This window comes from Dasypus novemcinctus, chromosome 3 (genome assembly GCF_030445035.2).
Source record: "Dasypus novemcinctus isolate mDasNov1 chromosome 3, mDasNov1.1.hap2, whole genome shotgun sequence".
In the NCBI taxonomy this organism is placed as follows: domain Eukaryota; kingdom Metazoa; phylum Chordata; class Mammalia; order Cingulata; family Dasypodidae; genus Dasypus; species Dasypus novemcinctus.
The window spans coordinates 136,906,424-136,930,969 of NC_080675.1; the positions used below are offsets into that span (position 1 = coordinate 136,906,424).

At 44.7% G+C, this 24,546-nt stretch overlaps 1 protein-coding gene across 11 annotated transcripts in view; it reads left to right on the forward strand.

Annotated features, from left to right (window-relative positions):
* TLN2 (talin 2) overlaps positions 1 to 24,546 on the forward strand; it is a 476,435-nt gene that overhangs the window by 400,928 nt on the left and 50,961 nt on the right. For 10 of the 11 annotated variants that reach the window (XM_058294297.2, XM_058294301.2, XM_058294305.1 and 7 more), the window contains 8 exons: positions 2,170 to 2,316; positions 5,856 to 5,957; positions 8,349 to 8,468; positions 15,231 to 15,377; positions 17,123 to 17,289; positions 18,212 to 18,395; positions 21,766 to 21,891; positions 22,121 to 22,237. In XM_058294297.2, the coding sequence (XP_058150280.1) occupies positions 2,170 to 2,316; positions 5,856 to 5,957; positions 8,349 to 8,468; positions 15,231 to 15,377; positions 17,123 to 17,289; positions 18,212 to 18,395; positions 21,766 to 21,891; positions 22,121 to 22,237 (1,110 nt within the window). The remainder of the gene's footprint in view (positions 1 to 2,169; positions 2,317 to 5,855; positions 5,958 to 8,348; positions 8,469 to 15,230; positions 15,378 to 17,122; positions 17,290 to 18,211; positions 18,396 to 21,765; positions 21,892 to 22,120; positions 22,238 to 24,546) is intronic. The other variant, XM_058294306.2, reaches the window with a different exon arrangement.

A 24,546-nucleotide genomic window follows, 5' to 3' on the forward strand; every position in this document is an offset into this window, starting at 1 on the left:
ACTGCAGGCAGGTGGTAGCTGTAGCTTGAATGGCTTGAGGTGCAGTCACTCACTCACATAGCTGATGCCTGGGCTGAAAGAACTGAAGCACCCCTGGCTCTCTCTCCGTGGTCTCTCCATGCAGTCTCTAGCATACAGCCTCAGGTGAACGACACTTTTTACGTGGAGGGTCGGGGTTCAGAGACATACATCCTGAGAGAGAGTCAAGTGCAGGCTATATCATCTTTGTGACTGTAGCAGTTTGACATAGTTATGAATTCCAAAAATAGATATTGAATTATGTTTGTAATCTCATCTGTACTTGGATGAGATTGAGTTATGATTGGAGCTTTGATTGGGCCATGTCATTAGGGCGTTGAGTCCCCACCCTTTGGTGGGTGGGAACTCACAGATAAAAGGCATGGCAAAGGACAGAGTTGAGGGTTTTTGCTGTTGGAGTCTTGATGTTGGAGTTTGATGCTGAAGCCTTAAGCTGGAGCCCCAGGAAGTAAGCACACAGAGGAAAGAGAAGCCAGCCCCAGGAAGAAAGGAACCTTGAACCCAGAGAGAAGCAAGACCCTAGAAGGGAGGAATCCAGGAAGCCTGAACCCTTGTAGATGTTGGCAGCCATCTTGTTCCAACATGTGAAAATAGACTTGGTGAGGGAAGTAACTTATGCTTGTAACCTGGTATCTGTATGCTCCTACCCCAAATAAATACCCTTTATAAAAACCAACCAACTTCTGGTATTTTGCATCAACACCCCTAGGAGTCAAGTAATGTCACTTCTACCACAGTCTGCTCATCGAGGCAGCCAGCTTCAAGTGTAGGAAAAAATACACTTCACCCCTTGATGATTCTGGCTCCAGAATTGCTTCTTGGGGCTCTAGGGATCCAAAGGAAGGGGCATGAGGGCTTGCAGACAAAATCATCCAAGAAGGGTTTCTGGGAAGAGGATATTTGGGCTGGACCCTAAGGGAATTTAGGATTTGGGGAGAAGAGGGTGGAGCTGTGAAGAGGCCAGCCAAATGTCAGCCAGGCCTCCATCCAGAGAGGAGTGGAAATAAGTCTAGGGAGGGAGGCTGCCTTCCCTGCCCCAGGGAGAACCTGAGAAATCAGGGAGAGAGGTGGACACCAGCGTGGTAAAGAGTCAAGGGGTCATTGTTTTCCTTAAGGTTATTTTTCATTATCTTCTGACATAATTTTATTATTGAAGTCATAACTGACATTTGCACAAATGCGTATCATTTCTAAAGTGCCTGCACTCCTGTCATCTCATCAGAATCTCCCTGCATGGTGTCATTTTAGTTATCCCCACTTAGGAGGTAGCCAAGCCCAGGGCCACTTGGCTAGTTACTAGTGAAGGTAGAACTAGAACTCAGGTTCTGCCGACCCAGGGCCTTTCTTCTTTCCCCCACGTCTTACGGCCATTTGAGGTATCTTTCAGGGAGTCCGTCACTGCCATTGTCTCAAGCTTTCATTCATTCATTCATTTGCTGAGCCCCTGTTCAGTGTTGACTTGTGGGTGAAACACCTGCAGTTTTTTAAGCACCTTTGGGTAGAGTGCAGGGAACACATGCATCCTCAGGGCTTTGCCTGCAGAGTGACTTTCCTTGGAGAACTCTCCTCATTCATCCCTCCAACCATGTGGCAGTGTAATTTGTGACATAGTACCAAAGTATGTTAGGCCTTCTACAGATTTATTTCTCTTACACATACCTACATTTCTGTAACTCAATCTTATTTGTAGGAAGGAAATTAGAGTGTATTGCACAACTTGAAAAGAAGTGTTTTTGTTGTGAACACAGTTTTCCCTTGTATTAGTTTTTTCTTAAATGTATCAATTTTATATTCAGAAATCTGTGACTTCACTTTCTACCACCCTGAACCTAGTAGCATATAAAATTACTCATGTCATAAGACACTGATTATCACTATGGTTTTATTTTCCTTTTGATTATAGAAAGGGATTTTTTTCTTTTTCCATCTGTCTTTCTGGTTTTATTTATTTATTTTGTGAACAAACTTACAAAGAAAAGGGAAAATACATTGCCATGTTCCATGAGGTGGATGTTGTCTTGTGTTTGGCTTTCTAAGGTTATTCTTAAAGGAAGTGAAATGATTCTTAAAAGATGGAGCACCAGTTTCTCTTGCCTACAGAAAATGGCTCACAGCTCTCACCCGTTGCAGGCACAGCACACCCACGACGCCATCATGGAAGCCGCCCAGCTGATGAAGGAGGCTGTGGACGACATCATGGTGACGCTGAACGAAGCTGCCAGCGAAGTGGGGCTGGTGGGAGGCATGGTCGACGCCATAGCCGAAGCCATGAGCAAGGTGGGTCTGGGCTGCAGGCGCCCTCCCTCAGTCCTCGGCTCCATTTCCTCCTCCGATTCCCTCCAATTTGGTCCCCTAGTGCTCTTCTCTAAGGAGCTGACTGAGGGCAAAGATTGAGACCAACAACCTTCTTCTCAGAAGCTCTCGTTGATGTATAAATGTCCAGTCCGATGTCCATCATATTACCCGTTCTCACTTCTGTAAACCAGTAGCACCCATCCTTCCAATTTTACACAGGAACAGGAAAAAAGGAACTGGTTTTTTTCATTCGTAAACTGGAAATAATTATCACCCCTGTCCACCTCAGGAGTGTTATAAGGAACAAATCGCAAAGTGAAATAGCGAAGTGATTCCTAAGTACTGGTGTTTGGAACAGCTACTTTGGAATCCCTGGGGAGTTTTAGAAATGCAGATTCCTGCCCACCCCTCACACACACACTCCACCAAACCTGCTCAATCTATCAGGTGGAGCCCAGGAATCTCTAACATTTTAAATCTCCCCATGGTTCTGATAGCTTAACAGATGTGGAACCCACTAAAATAGTATGAATGCTTGTACGCAGTGGAAATGGAAGATAAAATCACGATCATTTTCTCATTTAGTGACCCATCAGTTGAGTTGGGTCTGTAGGGAAATATGACTGGAGACAGCTTTAACTTTGAATCGCCTGCTCTTTTCCCCAAGGAATCCTTCATTTGTCATGTCAGTTTAATATTCATTAAAATTAGCAATTGTTCACCAACATCTAATTGCCATCCTGTGAAAGCATAGCCAAGAATTTTAGACATCATCTTTGTTTTGAAATGTCCATTGTCAGATTGTGAATCCATTAATACGGGTTTTCAAGATAATAAGCAGTCTTTAATTGCTAATGTTGAGAAGATTGGTTGTTCACATCTCCATAAAGAAATGATAGCCTGAAACTAGATAGCACTATAATTAGAATAATTATCCTTAAACATTATGCAGTCATTATTAGACTGATTAAGGAGCCAGTCCAAGCTGGGATGCCATGGCTCCCTTTAAGTACCCAGGACTCTGCCTGATCAAGGCACTCAATTTCTGGTGTAAACTTCTCATACTTCAAATCTGGACAGTTTGGCAGAAAATGAATGAAATTCCCTCTTTCCCAGGGCCCTTGGATAAGTTCCAGTGAGTGTTTTGTTTTCAGGACATCAGAGCACCAGAGCTTTGAAAATAAGCCATGGATCCACCAGAGTCCTTAAATAATAGAGCTCAAAGTTTTCTTGGTACAAATTAGAAATTCAAATGATAATCTTTTTCTTCTTAGGAAGAGCAGCTTTTCAGACTCACTCTAGAAATAGGGAAGAATTCCATAAATCCCTGGTAGATTGAAGCCAGATCCTTGAATGCTTTTGCTCATAACCTTTGAGCCTTGTGTGCTGTGCTGTGGCATCAACAGGAAAAGCAGTTCTCTCAGCCCAGTACACACTTGATTCTTCTGGAAGGACTGGGAAATGAGTCTGGTATTAAATTGGGAACTGCTGATGGCGTAAGCCACAGGGGCCAGAAACAAAGGTTTTTGTGGGGTTTCCCCCCCACAGTTCTATACAATATACAGTTGGGGTTTCATTGGTACCCATAAACTCTTATCTACCCCAACCTGGCACCCAAGGTACCCCATTCCAACTCTTCCCCTGCTCCCCCTTTTTGAGCCCACCCCAGCCTTCCTGTTTCTAGGGACTTCGTACTAAGTATAGTTCAGGTCCCTTGAGCCTTAAATAGCAAGGCATTAGAAAGTGGGCATTTTCTACCAAAGTGTCAGTTAATTGGTTAAAAACACTGAGGTACTAGTAGAATCATTACCTAAAATTCTCAAAGGCAATACTGGCAGAAAAATATGAGTGTACCCAACAGTGATTCTAACTTGGATGCAATTATTGACACCCTTGGGGCTTCTGCTGTGGAAGTTCCTGCCAAGATTCTCTGTACTTAAGCACTAGAAGGTTTTGAAACTAATAGATTAATAAGAAGTAATCTGCTTTCTGAGTGACCTTGGGTAAATCACTCAACCCTTCAGAACCCAGGTTTCCCTAGCTATAGAATCCAGTGAAGTTAGTGGTTCTCCGCCTTTGTGTTTTCAGCATCCAGTACATTTTCTTTTTCTTTTTTTAATATTGCCAAGAAAGAAAATTAAAGAAACAAACCAAACAAAAACTCTTTTTAAATCTAAGGTCTAGCCTGGAGTTTGTGTTGATAGTTTGAAAATTATGTCCTAGGCTGTACAGCCTGGTCGTATGCTACAGTAGGCATTCCTTCTCCTTACATTGTAGCTTGTGCCTGATCAACATGTATTTCTTATCAAAGACTCCATTTACATTTTCCTAATTGACCTCCTGGTCTCTAATCTCTTCTCTGACTCCAAACTATCTAACACAGAGCTTCCGGACAGATCTTCTCCACTTCCCGCCAGAGCCCACCATTTTCTTCACGCTTTGCAAGGTTCTCCATAAAACAGATCCAACCGCATTCCTGCTACTCTCTCAGCAGCTCCCTTCTGTTCAAGTCAGGCTGACCTCACTCTGCTCACTCTTCCCGTGTTTATTTCTGTTCACCTGGTTTCCACACCTGGAATATCATCCAGTGATCAATGATGATGGTAACGATGATGATGGTGGTGAAGATGGGTTGCCTTTTTCTTCATCATAGTCATCATTGACATTATCATCATTATCATCATCATCATCATCCCTATTATCGTGGGCATCATCTTTTCTTCCTTTGTGTAGCATGTGGCCACATATTGTCTCAGCTGATCTTGATGGCAGCCTACAAGTTTGAAAGTTACCAGTGAAGAAACTGAGGCTCAGAGAGTTTAAGTAGCTAGCTTGAGGCTCATTCACAAGCTCTGGAGCCAGGTTTCAAATACAAGTCTTCTGAATCAATATATCCCCAATCCTTCAAGAGCCCTAGCTGTTTTACCCCACAATAATCTTTCCCTTCTCTAAATTCCTGTTGCACTTAGAGTCAGGTGAACCTCATGTCTTTCTTAGTACCTTCCCATATAATTCTCCTCATCCCCCACTTAGATCGTAAGTGAGGGTTCTAGGGTGTAGACATCTGTGGGCAATGCTGTTCCTAGGGAAGCCCTTCGCAATATAGGTTCTGCCTCCTCTCCCATCTGATCTTCTGCCACTCTGTCCTTACCTAAAGCTGTCAGGTTCATTCACACCACCGTGTGTTTGAATGCTGTTCCTTTTGCAGGGGAACACCCTTCCCACCTTTTATAGGTGGCAGGTTCCTCCTCACCTGTTAAGGCTCAGCTGAAACATCCATTCCTCTGGAAACCCCTCCCACTCCTTGCAGAGAGAGTCGGGGCCTCTTCTTGCCTGTACCCTGAGCACCTTATGTGCACTTTCCACGGGAAATCCTTGTCACAAAAGTCAGAATTCTCTAGACTCTGCGTCAAAAGATCATTGAGGACTGCTCCAGTTTTCAAAGTTCCTAATTCTAGTAAGTACAGTCCACACTTGCACATGCTTCTTGTGACTTCGGATTCTTTTCCTCCCCTCTGTAGCTGGATGAAGGCACTCCTCCAGAGCCAAAGGGAACGTTTGTCGACTATCAGACGACTGTGGTTAAATACTCCAAAGCCATTGCGGTAACAGCTCAGGAAATGGTAAGAAGAAAAAGAGCTGCCCTACCCACTGCCAATTGCCCTTTTATCCACCACCACCACTGAGTCTTCAATTCAGGGTCTGTGTCAGAGAGATGAGGAACTAGTCCTGTTTCTAATTTCTCCTGGGACCTGGTGTCTGTCTTTTATGTGTGATTCTTCTGGCTGCCTGTAGCCTAAAAGTCCCAGTACTTTGGAGTTACCATCTCATGATAAAGCTGTAAAGAGGAACGTAAAGATGACTGGAACTTGGGCATGAGGACAGGGAAACAAAGGAAGGAGAGAAAATGATACTCAAGGAGGAGCGAGAAGGAAGTTGAAGGTAAGGAGAAAGAAAAATCCCATTCGCCCTCTTAGAGGACTTGAGGAGTGTTTATAGATTAAAATTAGGGTATAAGAGAAGAAATTGTAGGATAAAACAGAACAGAAGATTGTTTGACAGAAGCAAAGTATAATACTTGGACAGTAAGTGTATTGCTGCTCTTAAACAGGATGGTTACATAATTTTTTCTTTCCTGGTGTTGGAAGGCATGTAACTTTGGGAGGTAATTTTGGAGACTTACATGTAAATGTTATAAAATCAGAATTGGATTGTGTGGATCCTCAGGTATAAATAGCATTGAGAGACAGTGAATGGTATCTTGATATGTTAAAAAGTTTTGCAAATGGTGTTCTCAAAGAATTAATAGGAGTATATAGAAAGTAAGTTCCTGTTATGGGGTAAAATTGATGCTTGCCACATGGGGCTGAGCTGAGAAATCAAGTGGCCTTCCTACTGGAGGGATCACAGTCAGGCCCCAGGCTGGTTCCTGTCCCACCAGGCCCAGGCACCTCTCTGAATGGCTTTGTCATGTAATTGTGTGTCCACTAGAGGTTGAGCTTGGACCACAAAGGCATCCACTGCTGAATTCATAGAAACCCTATGATTGTGCCAGGTTTTTTGTTGTTTAGAAGAATGTGGGCTGGGGAAGGAGGTAAGAATGATGCCCATCACAGTGTATTGTGGAAAGGTTGGAGTTGGACCCAGACCAGCCCTTCTTGGGGAAGCTCACGGGGCAGATCATAGTTGAATCCAGCAGCCTTTGTGATGGTCAGTTCCCGATGAGCAGGAAGCACAGGGCAGTAGTGGGTGAAAACATTTTTGTGAGGTCTCCTGATGTTTCTGGGATATCTCCTGGGCAAGGTTCTGGGCTGGCCTGTCTTGTCACTTGGTTTCTGTGCTCTTAAGGAACTCAGTGTCGAGCCGCATTGCTGCCCATGAGAGCATAGGCCAGGCCCTTGAATGGAGAGAATCCCTTCCCCTCATCAGGTCGCCCCCAGGATCAGCGAGCTTCTGTTTGGCAGGGCTCAAACGGAGCAGCTCTTGGTCTAGCCTCACTCCCTTGGAGTTCAGCTTCCATTCCTGGGGAACTACATGTCAGCCTGAAACCCGTTTCATTTCCTTGTAAACGTGCTTTAGACAGGCTGAGCATTCCCATCCTGCCTTCATATACTGCAAAGAAAGAGGCGGTGTCCTGTCCAAAGAGAAGAGGTGGGGCAGGAGGGGGGCCTCTGATCTGAAGAGGGACAAGATACCTTTCTAGGCTAAAACTGCTGTTCTGAGAATTAAGAGGTATTTTTGTCAGAGAAAGAGGAAAAACCAGAAAATAGTATTCTAGTTAGGTCAGATAAATTGAGATCATTTTTTCTATAAAACAGAAGAGAAATATTGAATATTTTGATAATAAAAAGGTAGAACTTGACCCTTTGGGTTACAGTAAATAATTTTGGGCTGAAACCTTGTCATTCTTTGGCACAAATTTACTACAAAGCTGCATTCTTAGGAGTCTCTTCCTCCAAACCATTCGGCTTATTCGTCATTTGTCATTCACGATTTCCTTAACAGCCCTGTCCTCATGCCCTCCCTTGCCCGGTGTGGAACCTGCTTCTGGGTTCCTAGAGACCAGACCAGCTCCCGTGGAAGGGTATAAGCAGGGATGTGCGCTTCACCGGGGTGCGCCCTCTGGTGGTTTCTTTGGGGGAGCGTCTCTGGGTGTCCTCACAGGGCAGGGCTGGCCAGAAGCTGCCACTCTCACCACCCCAGAGAATGGACACCGAGGGCTGGCCTCCACTCTGCACGGCCTCCACGCTGAGCATGTCGCCCACCCGACTCTGCCAGAACCTGCTGGCCTGGGAGGAACTGGGCGGTGTCTGCGCAGCCCTGACCTGTGTGTGCAATGCAGCATGGGCTTGGCTTGAACCGCCCCCTCCAGCACCCTGCCCCAAATGCAAGTTTCGGCCTTTACCCTGTCAGGGGCTTAAAATGAATGAAACTCTTTGGCTTCCAGTGGTATTAACACACAGTTCTCATGCTTTTCTCTGTGTGTGTGTGTCTTGCTTGTTTTCTTTTTCCAGATGACTAAGTCGGTTACTAACCCGGAGGAGTTGGGAGGCCTGGCTTCACAAATGACAAGTGACTATGGGCACCTGGCTCTCCAGGGCCAGATGGCAGCGGCCACAGCGGAGCCAGAGGAGGTCTGCCATCTTAAGGCCCCTGTGTTAAGAAGCAAGTGCACACTGGTGCCCACTCCCAGGGTTTCTCTATAGCTTAGCTCCACTCCACGAGACCCCCACCTCCTAGCCAGAAGCAGATCCAGTTCCTGGTCCTGGGCTGCCTGCTCAAGACCAGGAGCCCCAGGCTATTACTGAAGCTGACTGCCATTTCTGAGTCAGATTGGCTCACTTCTGGGGCTCCCTGGGGAAGGGGCTTCTAGACGCAGTCTGTGCATGATATTCCAGCAGGTCACCCAACCCCCAACCTGATGCCTCTCACAACATGCCTGAGCCCGGCATGGCCAAGGGTAGAGCCATACACTGTCCCACCTTCTTTTCACTCCTGTACCCCAATATCACTTCCCCTTTGATTTTTTTTATGTTTTCCAAAGACTCACTGAAGTGTCGGAAGAGCCACCAGTGGGTTTTAGCTGCCCTCATCTTGAGAAAGGGCTTGTAACCTGCTTTCATGAAACAAAATCTTGTCCAGTTAATGTTGGTGGCTTTCTCAGAACTGGGTGAGAGCTCTGCTCCCCTAACCTATATGGCCACCTCTCACTATTACCTACCTGCTTTCCAAAACTAGCTTTCTTTATGGCCAATGTAGACTCTGCCTCAGAATGCCTGGACCCATAAGAGTCTTACAATGGCAAAATGTTTGGCCCCTGAGGCCAGTTTGTTAAGAGCTCCCATCTCTAATACCTGTGAGAAATTGAAGCATCCATTGGAAAGCACTCAGGATAGGCGGAGCACCAGGGTATCAACGTTAAGGGATCTGGGTCCTGAGCCGCCTTAAAGAAAGAAAGCTCAATCTAAAATAAGGAACAGTGGAGGGAATTGCAGGGGCCACTGGAAAGATGAAAGTAACTATATTCCATGAAATTCAGCAACCATTTATTGAGCGCTAACCCTGTTCAAGAAGTTCCTGAATGACTTATCTTCCCTTCTGCTTGTGATGACAGTCAGTATGCTCCAAGTTATTCAGTGCTGCCATTTCTTCAGGGAGTTGGGTTTAAGCAAATCCTGGTAATGACTCCCAGAGACACCATAGAAATGAAATCCAAAACAAAATCACTGTCTAACGTATGTCGTAACAATGCATGGAAATAGAGTTATCATATATAAGTACTTACATACATATATAACCAGCATGGGATTGCTCAAGTTTCTAACAGTGCCTGCATTTTGAGATTTTTGACTGATTGAGTCTTTAGGCTGCAGCATGAATAATTCTGTTCAGTCACTACCAAGAAAGAACAGTTATCAAAGACCCTCATCAGGATTCTATTGATTCTTTATGCAGGCCCATCATAGTTTTTTGTTTCTTGTTTGTTTTTTAGTAGATGCCCTATTTTAGTAAGATTGCTTGCAGTCATAAGTCATTAGATTAACAAGTAGTTTCAAATTTCATAAACAAGAGTAACATTGCAGTAAGGAAAAGTTAGGTTGGACAAAAGGAAGAAGTGTTGGGTCTTGGGGAGCTTGGCAGCCTTGAGGGGGTTTGAAAACTGAAAGAGACTGCTTATGAGGGAGATTTGGATCTCTGGCCCCAGAGACTGTTAAAAAAAATAGAACCACCAGTGAACCTTGGTTTCTGTACTGACCTGCCCAAGTTTTCTAGTGGGGACCAGATCTGTGTGGGACCCTTTCCACATCTGAGTTCTTATAACCTGCCTTCCCCATGTGTGAAACAAGCAGGTTTTCTTGCTACAACCCAGACCACTGAAGCAAAATAGAAAATAATGCATAAGCAGCCAGGAAAGAGAACATACTGCTAAATGCAGAACAGCAAGTTGCTTATAACTATTGGCCTTGCATTTGTAGCAGCTGACGTTTTCATTAAGGTATTCCCTTTTCACCATTACAACTTGAAATGTGTTTTACATTTCAGACACAAGAGCAGTGAGACCTGGAATGAAAAGAGGCAGGGAGAATATAAAATTACCAGTGGCTTGCAAAGGAAAATTCTTTGTGTGCATTTGCCAGACAGATATTTGGGAGAAACCGAGACAGTTAGGGAGATCCCTGAAGCAATGTAGTTTTCTATTCCAAGATCTTGGAACTTATGTATATGCAAGAGAGTTCCACATCACAGCATGTGAAAATATTTATATCCAGGGCAAATAAGAAGCTGTTCCCCTTCTCTGCAGTCCTGCAGTCTGCTATGCCGAGTCAGCATTTTGGTCTTTTCCAGGACTGACAATTGCATGAAAAGCTCTGCCCTCTAAACACCATGCAGGAACGTTAGCTGCTCATTTTGCAATGGAAAATTCAAACTTTAATAAACATCACTGTAAAAGCTTTTCTTGAAATTAAAATCCTCAAGCAGCTTTATAATTTTAGTTTCCTCTTTAAAAAAAAAAAAAAAAGATCCTGTGAGCCACAACTTGTAAATTCTCAGGAAAATATTTAGTGACTACAGTTTTTGCTCTGAGGAAATTTTGCTGTAACCACTTGTAATACTGGATGTCTTAAAAGCTGGCGGGAACATTTGTTATAGCGCCTGTGGTGAGAACCACAGTTCCTTTCCCCCAGTGAGGTGGATGTCCAGTCTAGAATCTCTGAAACTTTCCATTCCAAGACACATTTTCTGTAGATGGGAAAGTGGTGCACTGCTTTTACTGTAGCCACTCTTTTTCTCTTCTATTTTCTCTAAGGAGAAGCTACAGAGTTCACCATTAGCTTAATCCTCATAAGCTATCTCAGACAAATTACATTTTCTCTGGTTTCAAATATAAGACTTGAGAAAAACCAGTACATTTTGTTTAGCTTTATGCAGTAAGGAAGATGAGTATTTTGTAGACCCTAACGATTGAAATTCAGTCTGAAACTTCATAAAGGCCAGGCTTCTAATTCCCTCAAGGCACAAAACCAGGGGACACTTTCTCCATCTTACTTTTATTTGGGGAAGAAGGGAACTGAGGGTTTTCCTTGAGGCTCTAGTAATGCGTTACTAAAGTTGCCAGTTAAAACTCCCAGTTTTGGAGACTGATCTGAGGCTTGCCTCTATTAGGAGAAGAGAGCAAGGATGCTGGCCAGCCACGCAATAAACTCTTTAAAAACCTCCCAGTTTTACATCTTTGAGCAACATTTCTTTATAATGGACCCTGTTGTTAGTTGGGTCACCCACTGGGTTGGTCGTCTTTGCTGAGAAGTTAGTGTTGGCTTTGAGAAGCGTAGCATTAAAAAATCCTTATCTGTTTGAATATAGTCTTTAAAATGCTTTCCCTTTCTAGGCTGTGAAACTGCCAGTAGAGTGAGTTTGCTCTTTTGTCTCTTTCATTTAAGTGCCCCAGCTATCCCATTAACCTATGGGAAATAGAGTTTTTGTGAAGTCCATGCCACACGTCAGAAGCTGTGCTGGGTATTTTATAAATACTGTCCCACAGACTTGTGCAGCTGCAGTATGAGACAGGAATCATTCGCTCTCTCTTACACAGATAAGGAAACTGAGGCTCAGGAAGCTTCACTAAATTTCCCAAGACCACAAAACTATAGGGTAGTTAGTATTGGAGCCATTCTTTAAAATATTTTCAAGTAAGTGGATGTTTTAAGTAAGCAAATAAGTGAGTGTTAACAAGTAAATAACAGAAGTGTCAGAATTTGAACCTAGGTTTGCCAAGCATCACAACCCTTGTTCTCTCCCCCATACCAAGCTGCCTCTTTTTCAGCAGTAAACCTTCACATGGCACTTCCTACTTTGAGATGTTTTTACATGCACCTTTTCATTTGGATTTCTCATCAGCCCTGGGAAGTGGGCAGGGCAGGTTCTGTTCAGTTTCGCAGGCAAGGGAACAAAGGCCCCATGAGGTTAGTGGGCTCGCCCAGAGAGTCCAAAGGCCCGGGATAGGGCAGAGCTGGTCGCTGGGTCTGTGGTCCTTTCTACTGCTCAGGCTGCCCACACCTGTGGGAGGGTGAGCGGGGTGGGGATGGGCTGGAATCCCTTACTCCTGTTACATGAACCCCTCTCAGCCTATAAATAGAGTGAGTGACACTTCCATTTGTCCTTGATAATACCTAAGTCCCTCCTGTGAGCTGTCCAGATAGGCGTGTGCAGCAAAGTATATGAGGTTTGTATGGCCAAGACTTAAGGGACCTCCAGGTGCTCAGGAGATCACTGTCAGGACAAAGCCCCAGGTCAGCCAGAACTTTTGCACCTGTTGTCTTTTTTTTTCATCCCCTTCCCTTCTGGTGCTAGTTTTCCTTGGAGCTTCCTAACTGGAATTCCATCAGTGGCACCAGCTCCACCTCTTAATTTGCAGAGTCCCTTGATGCATGCATTATACCAACTCCAAGAAAGGGGCTGAGCAGCAGGACTTTGGGTGTGTTTTCAAAGCAAAGCCCTCTGAGAGGAGTTGAGGGATCACCAGAGTGCTGCTGGGGATATATTCCCATTTATCATCTGTCTTCCCATTGGTTTCAGCTTTAAGAAAGCTCATGGCAGGACCCTTCTCCCTCCAATGCCCAGGGTGATTTCAGAGGTGTGCGTTAGTCACAGTGCACTGCCATTCTGCAAACAGAAAGCTCAGGCTTGGTTTCCGAAGGGAGCAGGAGATGTATTGGGGGAATGCTGTTTGAAAGCCTGGACCTTTTCCAGCACAATCGTTCCAACTATTTCCTTCAGAGCCCCCACCCAGGGGGAGCTTTGGAGGTTCTGCACATGCTTATTTCAGGTCTCACCTTTTAAACATAATTTAGCTATTTAAAACACTTAGGAAAAGCTGCATGTTCTCTTGAGTGTCCTAGGCTAAATGCTAACCCATTGGGAGTCACCCAGTGAGTTAAGTTGGGCTGCTGAGTTATTTTTGTACAGACTTCAGACTGCTGTTTAGCATTCACTGCTGTGGTTGGGGAATCAAGAGAAAAGTGCTCCCATTTGCTGATATTTACATGCCTAACAGGGTTTTCACAACACTGCGCAACCAATGCAAAATATAGTAATGAGTTGGTGGCTAAGGCCACAGTTTGCCTTCATGCCTATCCTACTCCTTAAAACTTTGGTTCATGTAATCTCATTATTGACTTTTTATTGAGTCAATATCCTTGAGAGAAACTTTAACTCATAAAGGAAGAGTATACTAACAACAAATTACTGCTATCTATTTTATATGTTAAGGTTCCAAAAAAACATTTCATTTGGGGGAAAGAAGTCTGTTAAGTGGAAAAATAGAAGTTTAGAAAAGCACTGATCTAATGAATAGAGCACTGTGTTTAGGATTAACAACCTGGATCCTTAACCGAGATCTGCCAGAGAAGAGCTGTGTGGTCTTGGACAAATTCCATCACTTCTTTGGCCTCAGTATCTTTATCTGTTACATGGGGAGGTTGAACCAGTAAGGTCTCTTCTATTTTGAAATTCCATAAATATGCCTTTCTCCATTCTTCTCCAGTGGCTTTCCCAGCAGAGCTTTAACATTTTGAGATCTGTGGCCTACTTGTAAACTTTTTGTAGCTCCCAATGTAAAATAGACACCCAAAAGAGCAGAAGCTCAACTTTCTGGACTAGGAAAAATTTCTGCTAAATGTGTTTAAAGTCATTAAGGCCTTAAACCATTAAAGGAATAGCCGTTTTCCCTAAAAGTAGTATGTGTTTCAATAATGACAGAGTGAGCATTACAGCCCCACTCCCGAAAGTCACCCTTCCTTCAACTTGAATTAATGAGGTGATAGCAAGATGGCATCCAGGTGGCTAAAAGCACCAGGTTTTATCCACACCTACAATCTTTTAGTAACTATTTTGATAGATGCTAGAAGGATAAGCCATTACCTTCTAGCTATTGTGGATTCTTGAAAAGAACCCGTATTGATTCATGCTTAATGTTTTTTGGTTTTGTTTTGTTTTTAGTTACTTACATGGGCTGGAAGGCAGATTATTTATGGCAGTTTCATTGATCAGGCCAAAGTGAAAATTGATGTGAAACAGAGCAGGAGGAATGCAAAGTTTGGGGGAGGCTGAGGTGGAATTCATTATACCTTAAAGGAGACAGCTGGCAGCTATCCACAGCTCTCTTGGCTTCTCAACCTGCCAAGGAACTTAGGCTAAGTACCTTATAATCACACAGCCAGTGGTCATTTAAAGAATGTGTGCCTCCTGAGCCTTTGACTATAAAAATATACCTTTTTAAGGAAACCTCAAACTTGGCCTGAAAGAAAGGAAAGCTGGATTCAGTAAGGTCAATCTCACGCTGTGGTGCAGCTGAGGAAGGGAGTTTCTAGTTGGTAAACTCTGCAATTTTGCAGGAATCTCAACACTTCAAAATATGCTGAATACTTTAAAGCAATATCGCTTGCACCTCTAATTACCCTCTAGGGTTGTTGTGAGGAATAAATGAAATAAAATGTATTACCAGCCTAGAAGAGATTCTGACACACGGTGAGGCTCAATAAATGCTTGTTGAATGAAAAACTCTATTATCCCACAAAAGTCACGTAATTAACATTCTTACCAGGTGGCTCAGGCTACATAGAAACTATAAACCAGAAAAAAGCAACAAGCGCTAGCAGGGCATTATGATCAGAGAGTGGGGTGTACAGGTTTACTTCCTGGGGACTGTGGGCATTTTACAATCTCTTGAGAAGGGAAGCAAAGTCAGCCAAAGCCCATACTTCACCAGTCTCCTGATGGGAGTGGAATTTTCCTAGCAAGGCTCCCATAGGACAGAGGAGAAATTTTCCATGTAGGGAAGATCTTGATAGCAGGGTCCTTCATGTTTCTCCTTCCCCCACATGGGTTTCCCTCCACAGATTGGATTCCAGATCCGCACCCGCGTGCAAGACCTGGGCCATGGCTGTATCTTTCTGGTCCAGAAGGCAGGGGCCCTCCAGGTGTGTCCCACAGACAGCTACACCAAGAGGGAGCTGATCGAGTGTGCCCGGGCCGTCACTGAGAAGGTAAGGAGCAGCCCTTGGCTCAGACCTGCCAGATTAACTGACGCTGGCTCCCAGTTGTGCACTGTCATTGGGGACATAAGTGGCAGACTAAACCAAAGATAATGCAGCAGAGTAGGCTCTCTCATCTTCCCTCATCGCCCAAGTGTTCCCCGGGAACTGTGGGGCATCCATAGGCTTAGAAGACGGAGAGTGAGTGGCCTGCGAAGGTCAGGCCCCTGGTGGGCAAACTTCTCGAAGGGCTGTCTGCAGACAGACCATGTCAGAGTCCCTGCCAGCAGCCAGGAGACTCCTACAGGGAAATCCTGAGCTGGAAACTGTCCTGCAAGGCCTTTTGGCAATTTATGCCTTTTGTCTTCCTTCTCAAGAGGCTCCCAAGTGCTAAGGATCCCTTTTGTGCAACCTCTTTATTTGCAGACTGAGGACAGTGATGTGGGCATAGTTAAGTGACTTGATTGACGTCCCATGCTCCTTTATGGAAGAGCTGGGACTTGCACTTTCTAACTCCAAAGGCAATTGTTTGAAAGAGTCACATAGTGTAGTGAGTAGGGCTCTAGGATCTCAGGTAAACTGTTTCACCTTTCCAAGCCTTGATTTACTCATGTGCGATATGGGGATTAAAGATAAAATAACTAAGCTCAGAGGGTTGTGAAGATTTAATATGCTACTTTGTGGAAAAGTGCCTGGCACAGTGCCAGGCATGGGGTTAACCATTTAGTAATACTAGCTGTTCTTTGAAAACTGGCCTCCAAAACTCATTTCTCCCAGGAAACTTTCCCTGGATAACATGATGCCCTGTTGTAATGTCCTTTCATTCCCAATAGGTTATTCACCTGATATATATCAATCTTTTGCTTTGCTTATTTCTGGGAATCATTTTTCAAGTCAGTTATTTTGACTTTGCTTGGAGGACTGGCTAAATTGTCTGTGCTTTGTGTGGCTTTTCCCTCTCCCCTTGCCTGGAGAAAACATAGAACTCAGTTTTGTTTAAGAAATCAGACAGTAGGACTTTAGGGGCGGATGGGGAGAATCCCTCAACTGGAAGCTGTTGCTACAGAGGCCCCTCTGTCCCGGCCCCTCACAGAGGCTGAGCCGCAGCCTGACCTTCTCCCGCAGCCCCCTGGAGCATCCAGGCCTCCCTGGGCTCCACAGAATGAGGAAATAAATCTCTCTGCTCAAGGAAGGCATTTTCCCTACTTTCAAAGCCTTTCCTTGTTATTGAAGTTATTCTTGCCAAATTCCCCTGTAGAATTCCTTCTTATAACTTGTAGCAGGAGCACTAGAAAGGGGCACAGTGGTCCAAGCTGCATAAATTTGCATGAGTGGGCAAGCAACATGATCTTCCTGAGCTGGCCTCTGCTTTGCCACTTCTTACCACAGAGGGTCCTGATTTAGGACACCTGGAGAAGGGCCAACCATGGCAGAGGCTGCTCATTCTTGGAAACTAGTCTCCTGCTACATGTCCCTGCTCTTCTAATCTTGCTGCCCTCCCATCCCCACCTGGTATCTCTTACACATCATGGTTGCGTCTACCTAACCCTCCTCCCAACCAGAAGTCCCTTGACTTGTGACTTGTTTTCAGAGAAGAGCAGCCATCTAGGAGATGCTCAGGAAACACCTGCCACCTCGCACACATTTCGCAGAGGGCAGGGCACTTTCTGGCATCTTTTTTCTTTCATCCTGAGTGGAATGTCCTCCCTACCTCAGCCCTGGGCATTCTCATTACTTGTCTTGGTTTCTGCCCACAGGTGTCCTTGGTGCTGTCAGCTCTCCAGGCTGGAAACAAGGGAACCCAGGCATGTATCACAGCTGCCACTGCTGTGTCTGGGATCATCGCCGACCTGGACACCACCATCATGTTTGCAACCGCAGGGACGCTGAATGCAGAGAACAACGAGACCTTCGCAGACCACAGGTACGGGAGCACAGGCCGTCCAGAGCTTCCCGGGCAGGGAGATCTTCAGGCTGGCCTGCCTCTGAAACCCCTCAGCGACTTGGAGATGTTGTCCAGGAGCAAGCAATGCAGTTATCCGTTTTGATTTCAACAAGATGTTCAAGTGAGAAGAGTGGACCATGTAATTGAAATACGCCCCTTTCTCCAACTGTAATCATGGAGTCATGTCTGAACTGCCTTTCACAGTCCCAAATCCAGCCTGCTCCAGCAGAGCGTAGCCTTCTGATCTCGTTGCTCTCCAAGCCAGAAAGCCTGTCCACTGACTTTCTTACTCACTGACCCGAACAGGATTGGGTGTTGCAGTGACAGGCATGTTTAGCTCTTACCTGACTGGAGGATAGAGGGTCAAAGCCTGCCAGACTCCCCATAGGCTGCTGGACAGCCCTGAATCTTTGTCAGTCCTTTCTTTTTCTCTCTTCAGTCACAGGACTGAGCTAGGCAGGAGATTCCCGGTGCTCTGTCATCTCTCTCAGAACCCAGTTTCTTGGGCTCTGATGTCCTGGTCAAAATGCCCCAACCCATGTGTCCTCCCAGCTCCCTGTATCTATGAAATATTTTAAGGGGATGGTGGGAGCCACAGAAAAGAAGCTGACCTTTTATTTTAGCTACAGGATTGGGGTAAAGCAGCCAAATTGGTGGGCTTGAATCTTTAATTGAAGCCTTAGTATTAATTGAATACATGATATCTGGGTTCACTTGCCTCCCCAATTTTGCCTACAGAAGATGGAAGTCCCCATGATAAGGGGAGAGGGAAGCCCCTGCCTCTCTTCATTAAAGCCCTGCAGTGAAGAGCCCCCAAGGAAGGGTTTCTTTTCTTCCTAACCACAACTAATCAAGCTTTTGTCTCCCCTCTCCTGTCCCTTCCCCCTCGCCTCTTTCTCAGGGAGAACATTCTCAAAACAGCCAAGGCCTTGGTTGAAGACACAAAACTGCTGGTATCAGGGGCTGCGTCCACTCCAGACAAACTGGCCCAAGCAGCTCAGTCCTCAGCAGCCACCATCACCCAGCTTGCTGAGGTGGTCAAGCTGGGGGCAGCCAGCCTGGGCTCAGATGATCCCGAGACCCAGGTACAAGTGGACCTGGGGAACAGGTCTTCCTTGCATTCCCACAAAGCATGGCATGCCTGGCCTCAGAAGAAGTCTAAAGGCAAATAGGATTTTTTAAAGCACACTTTAAGTGTGTGAGTATGTCTGTACTTTAGGGAAATCATAGGAAGCAGTTATCCAGGTAAAAGACTGGCTTGGGCTGTGGTGGTAGCAGTGGAGATGGATAAACTGACATATTTGAGAGAAATCTTGAAGGAAGACTCAGCTGGGGTTGATGATTGAATGCTGTGAAAGTTTGAAAATAAGGGGGAGAGAGGAGTGCATATTTCAGGCTGGAGGCCCCACTGAGGTATAGCTCCCCGGAGAAAGAGCCAACTTGGGTAGGGAGGTGACGGTAAGTTCAGTTTGGGGCATATTAAGTTGGAAGTACCATGAGACACACAGGTGGAACTAGTGAGTGGACATATTCCTGCTTAGGTATGGAGGCATGCATTTGGGGATTGCTGTCATGTAGGTAGTGAGGGCAACCACAGAAGAGGAAAAGCCTGGAGTGGAAGAAGGCAGCCCAGGAAAGGGCCCTGAGGAATCCAATATTGAGGACCATACTAAGGAGGAAGAGCTGCCCAAGAAGATTGAGAAGCAGCAGTAGCAGGGAGGAGGAACTCAGGAAGGTCTGGCATTAAGAAGAGGGAGTGTTTCCACCTACCAGAGAAGGCTGAGTTATCAAAAGGGATGAAAGTCTGAGAGTTGGCTACTGTCCTAGAGCCATGGAAGACATTAGGGACCTCAGCAAGGGCTGTGTGTGTAGAATGGTGGGGCAGGAGCCAGGTGAGAGTGAAGAGGCAAAGTCAGCACATTGGAGACCACCCATTTGAGAGGTTTGGCCCTGAGGGTGGCAGAGATCTGAGAAGCTGGAGAGGTAAGGAGGGGCTCTGAGCTCCTGAGACTCCCTCCTTTGGATTTAGCAGTTTCATTGAAGCCATCTGCTTGGTTCCTTGGTTGTCTCCCATCCTTGACCATAAACTCCTCAAGGGCAATAACTGGTTTATTAATCATTGAAGTTAAAATTGAAATGAAATTAATCTTTGAAAGTATTAATCTTTGTGAGGACCCAGCACAGTTCCTGGCACATAGTGGATACCCAATCAATGTTTGTTCAACATCAGTAAATCGATCCTACCCAATCCCAGAGTGGAAAACTTAAAATCCCTCTCTTTTTTCTTTCCTGGCACCATCCAATGGTAAATCCTTCAGTTTTCACTGCTTAATCCTCATTCAGCAAACTAGTCTTTTTTGGCCCATTTGACCAAAACTGAGTAGAAACCCTCCACCATCCAGTGCCCAGGTAGACAGCTACTGTGCTAGTTAATGGCAAGGCCACAGCTTTGTGCTGATGACCATGATATCCTTTCTGATATCCTCTACTGGATGTAGCTCTAGGAAGAAACGTTCCTTATGTTGCTTTTTATTCTTTCTGCTGGATTTCTTTTTGATAGCATCAGAATTCATACTGGCTGCCCTCTGGAATTCTAAGCACTCACAGAAATCCATGCCTATATTGTTTTTACCTTCATGGAGGAAAGAAAGGCTTGTAGACATGGTCCCTGGAATTGGAACTCTCCTAACCTGATTCAGCTGTAGAAAAAATGTATTGACCAGAGATGATTTAAATCTTTGAACACAGGGAAATGTGTCAAATTGCACTAAAGTCTCCCAAATGTTCCAGATATCCTGAGGCACCAACTTCTAGTGAGACCTTGCTAGTAAAATATGTCCCTCCCCTGCAAAAAAAAAAAGTAAATTCTGAGTTGTCATTTGAGCAGAGATGGGGCAGTGTGTCCTGGCTATTGGCTGCTGACCTTTGCTGGCTGTACCTCAGTCTCCTCTCTCCCCTTTCCTGCTGTGACCACTGCCCTGCACAGTGGTTTTGGGAGGTTCAGGAGTAGGAGGCAGACAGAGACACAGGATGGAAACGGAGGGGGTCGGGGAGGGCAGGACGCTGTGCGATCACACTCCTGCTATGCTTGCAGGAGTTTCCGCAGGAGTCTGCTGGGACTTGAGAGTTTCTAAGATATTCCACGTGTGTTATCCCAGTTTATCCTCAGCAGTGTGGTGAGGTAGGACTGGCATTGCTAAGGCCATTTGTAGATGAGGAGCTGGAGCAGCAGAGCATTGGTGTGGAGGTTAGGACCAGGACCCTTAGGATCACACTGACCAGAGGCCGCATCCCAGCCCCGCCACTCCCGGCTCAGGCAGTGTGGACTTTGGGGTTGTAGTTCCATTTGAAAAAGCGGTGATGTGATTCAGTGAGATGATGTGTGTCGGGTGCCTGGTGTGGCACCAAGCACATTGCCCTTAGTACATAGAAGTTATTTATTCTAATTATTATTATACGAGTAGTAGTTGTAGCTACAGGACTGAAAAGACTTAAATGTAATGCCTAGTATCATGTGGTGACCAGTACTTTGGATTCCAAGTCAAGCACACAGCAGAAAGATGTCTCCTGCTGTCAAATGGCTGACGATCTCTGTTCAGTTAGAAAAGTAAACCTAGATAAGGTATCATGAGTGTTGTGTGAGTACACACCTATATACTCAGTCATGAGCAATATTTACTGAGTACCTGCTATGTGCAAGCCCTGTTCTGAATGCAGAACAAAACAGAAGTCCAGGCCCATCCTCATGAAGTTTACATCTAAGTGGAAGAAGAAGGCAGTGTGGAAGTGCTGCAGATACTGATAAGTGCTCTAAGTACAACAGGAAGGCCCAACAGAATGATTCAGAGTCTGGGGGGGTGTCTGTAGCTAGGGTGGTCAGGAAAGGTCTCCAAGGATATGACCTTTGAGCTGAGACCTGAGTGATGAGAAAGAGCCAGATTCTAGACAGAACAGCAAGGCAAATGCCCTGAAGCAGGAAAGACTAGAAAAAAGACCAGTGTGGCATGGTGTGCTGAGCGAGGCAGAGGAACCTGCAATTCAGTGCTGGAGAGGTGGGCAGGGATGCCATGGAGGCCTTGCAGACCCGTGTTTTTTGGCCATTGGTTCTGGGGCACAGGTGTCTACTTAGCTGCTGTCATCTTTTCATAGGCAGCTTGTCAGCATAGCTGCCAGCTAGGAGGTATTGAAAAACACTGTATATTTAGACCAGAGTTGTCCATTCTAACAGCCCCAGCTGCTCCTGGGGAGGTCTAGCTGCTGGATCTTCACCAGACTCCTGCATCAGAATCTCCCCAGATGATTTGGCTGTTTGGCAGGCTTGAAAGCTGCTGATTTTGAGAACTTCCTTTTTCTTGACCCAAACACCCCCAGCCTGGATGTGCATTGTGTTTTTTGTGTTCAAGTCAGCAGGTGACTGCTTGACCCAACTCACCTGGTCTTCATACTCTCTTTCAGGTGGTGTTGATCAATGCCATCAAAGATGTGGCCAAGGCCCTTTCAGATCTCATTGGTGCTACTAAGGGAGCCGCCAGCAAGCCTGCTGATGACCCCTCCATGTACCAGCTCAAGGGAGCTGCCAAGGTAGAGTGGGAACCCCAGTGGGGACAAGCGTGCAGGGAGAGTGCTGGAGTGAAAGACACAAAATATTGAGAGAATATGTATTTGCATTCCTTCTTCAGTTAAGGAAAGAGAGATGTTTTCTCTTTAGATAAATAAGAGAGGTGTTTATCTTATTAGACCCAGAACTAAAAGGAGGGGGGGTGGACCCCAGTGCACTGCCTGTTCTCTCTTGGCCTTTCTTCCCATGCAGGTGATGGTGACCAATGTCACCTCCCTCCTCAAGACTGTAAAGGCAGTGGAGGATGAGGCCACCCGAGGCACAAGGGCACTCGAGGCCACGATCGAGTACATAAAGCAGGAGCTCACGGTAAGGAGCCAGCCACCTCCTCCCTCGGGCCCTTCTGTCCAACAGCAGCCCACCTGGGCCCCCAGGATGGGGCTCCTCTGAGAGTTTTAGCAGGAAGGTTTTACCTGGTGCAACTGAATGAGGGAGGCCCACTCGCCTGCCTAGTGTGTAGTTGAGAGCCCACTGTATAACTGAGCACCCAAGAGTTTATTTAGAAGGCTTGGATCAATTTGCAATAGTAACAGATAAGGAATAAAATGAAATGGATCACATAGGACTATTCAGATTTAATTCCACTGAAATTGCAGCATAAAACAAAACATTATAGAAGGCCCTTGGCAAAAACCAGAGTCAGTGTGGCTGTTTGTACTTGCCGTGAGTTTAAATCATGTACAATATATAGCTATACACAAGCCCTCTTGATTCTTTATAGCTATCAGCAACAGCTCATGCTACTATATGTGCATGGATTTTTAAGCCTGAGATTCCCCTATTGTTAAAAAAATAAATTAAAAAGCTGGGATACTCTTACCTCAGGTATCTCCCTTTAAGATCCAGCTTCCTTCTGTTTGAGGTTTCTGATCTCAGAGAAATTGACCCTGTGGTCTTTTAGGCCTTGTTCAGCACTGTAGGGTGAGGGCATCTTGGTGTTACTGTCATACAGATATTATTTACTATTTCTTTTAATCCCATGATAGGGTGGATTGACTTATCCTAGTCCCTACAAATAGAAGTATGCTGAAAACAAGTGATTTCAAAACATTTCTTTTTACTAGGAGGTGTGATCACAGATTGAACTTCCGGGGGGCCGGCCTTTGCTGCCAGTCGTTCCACCTCTTTAGAAGGTCACCCTTGGAAGCCATAAGCTTCTGAGGGTCCATTCATGAGCAAGTCCACTGGGTTTTGGTGATGGAGACTTGGGTTCTTTTGTTTTGTGCTTATTGAGTCCACCTTGGTTGATGTGCTTAGTCTACACTTTAAAGGAAAAACTAAAAAATGCAGGAGCAACTCAAAAGTTGGTGGCATGCCACTTCACACCCAAACAGGAAATCAGTGTTGACAAAGATGTGGAGAAATTAGAACCTTATACATTGTTGGTGGGAGTGTAAAATGGTACAGCCACTGTGGAAAACAGTTTAGTGGTTCTTTAGAAAGTTAAGTATAGAATTACCATATGACCTGGCAATCCTATTTCTTGGTATATACCCAAAAGAATTGAAAGCAGAGACTCGAACAGGTATTTGCGTACTGATGTTCATAGCAGCATTGTTCACAATTGCCAAAAGATGGAAGCAACCCAAATGTTCATCCACCAATGAATAGATAAACTGTGGTATAAACACAATATAATATCATTCATTCATAAAAAGGAATGAAGTTCTAATTCAGCAAGATTGAAATTATACAAAGCACTTTCTCTGATCATAATGGAATAAAGTTGGAAAAGAACAAAAGGTAGAAAAAAGGAAAATTCACAAATATATGGAGATTAAACAACACTCAATCAGTGGGTCAAAGAATAAATTTTGAGGGAAAACAAATATCTCAAGATTAATGAAAATGAGAACACAACATATCAGAACCTATGTAATGCAGCGAAGGCAGTCCTGAGAGAGAAGTTTATAGCTCCCAATGCTTGCATTAAAAAAGAAAAAAGAACTAAAATCAGTAGCCTAACTACATAGCTGGGGAACTAGAAAAAGAACAAGCTAATCCCAAAACAAGTAGAAGGAATGAAATAACAAAGAGCAGAAATAAATGAATTTGAGAACAAAAAAAAACAATAGAATTAACAAAACCAAAAATTGGTTCTTCAAGATTAATAAAATCAACAACCCCCCCCCAGCTAGACTGACAAAAAAAGAGAGAAGATGCAAATAAATGAAATAAAAAATGAAAATAGGGATATTATTACTGACCCTACAGAAATAAAAGAGATCATAAGAGGATACCATGAACAACTGTACACCAAAAGGCTAGACAATGTAGACAAAATGGAAAAATTCCTAGGAACATATGAACAACCTACACTGACCCTAGAAAAAACAGAAACAAACCAATCACAAGAGACTGAAACAGTCATCAGAGTTCCCCAAAATGAAAAACCCATGACCAGATTGTTTCACAGGTGAGTTCTACCAAACATTCCAAGAAGATTTAATACCAATGTTACTCAAGTTCTTCCAAAAAATTGAACCAAAGGAACACTACCAAACTTATTCTATGATGCCAATATCACTCTAATACCAAAGCCAGATAAAGATATTATGTAAAAAGAAAATTATAGACCCATTTCCCTAATGAATATGGATGCAAAATTCCTCGACAAA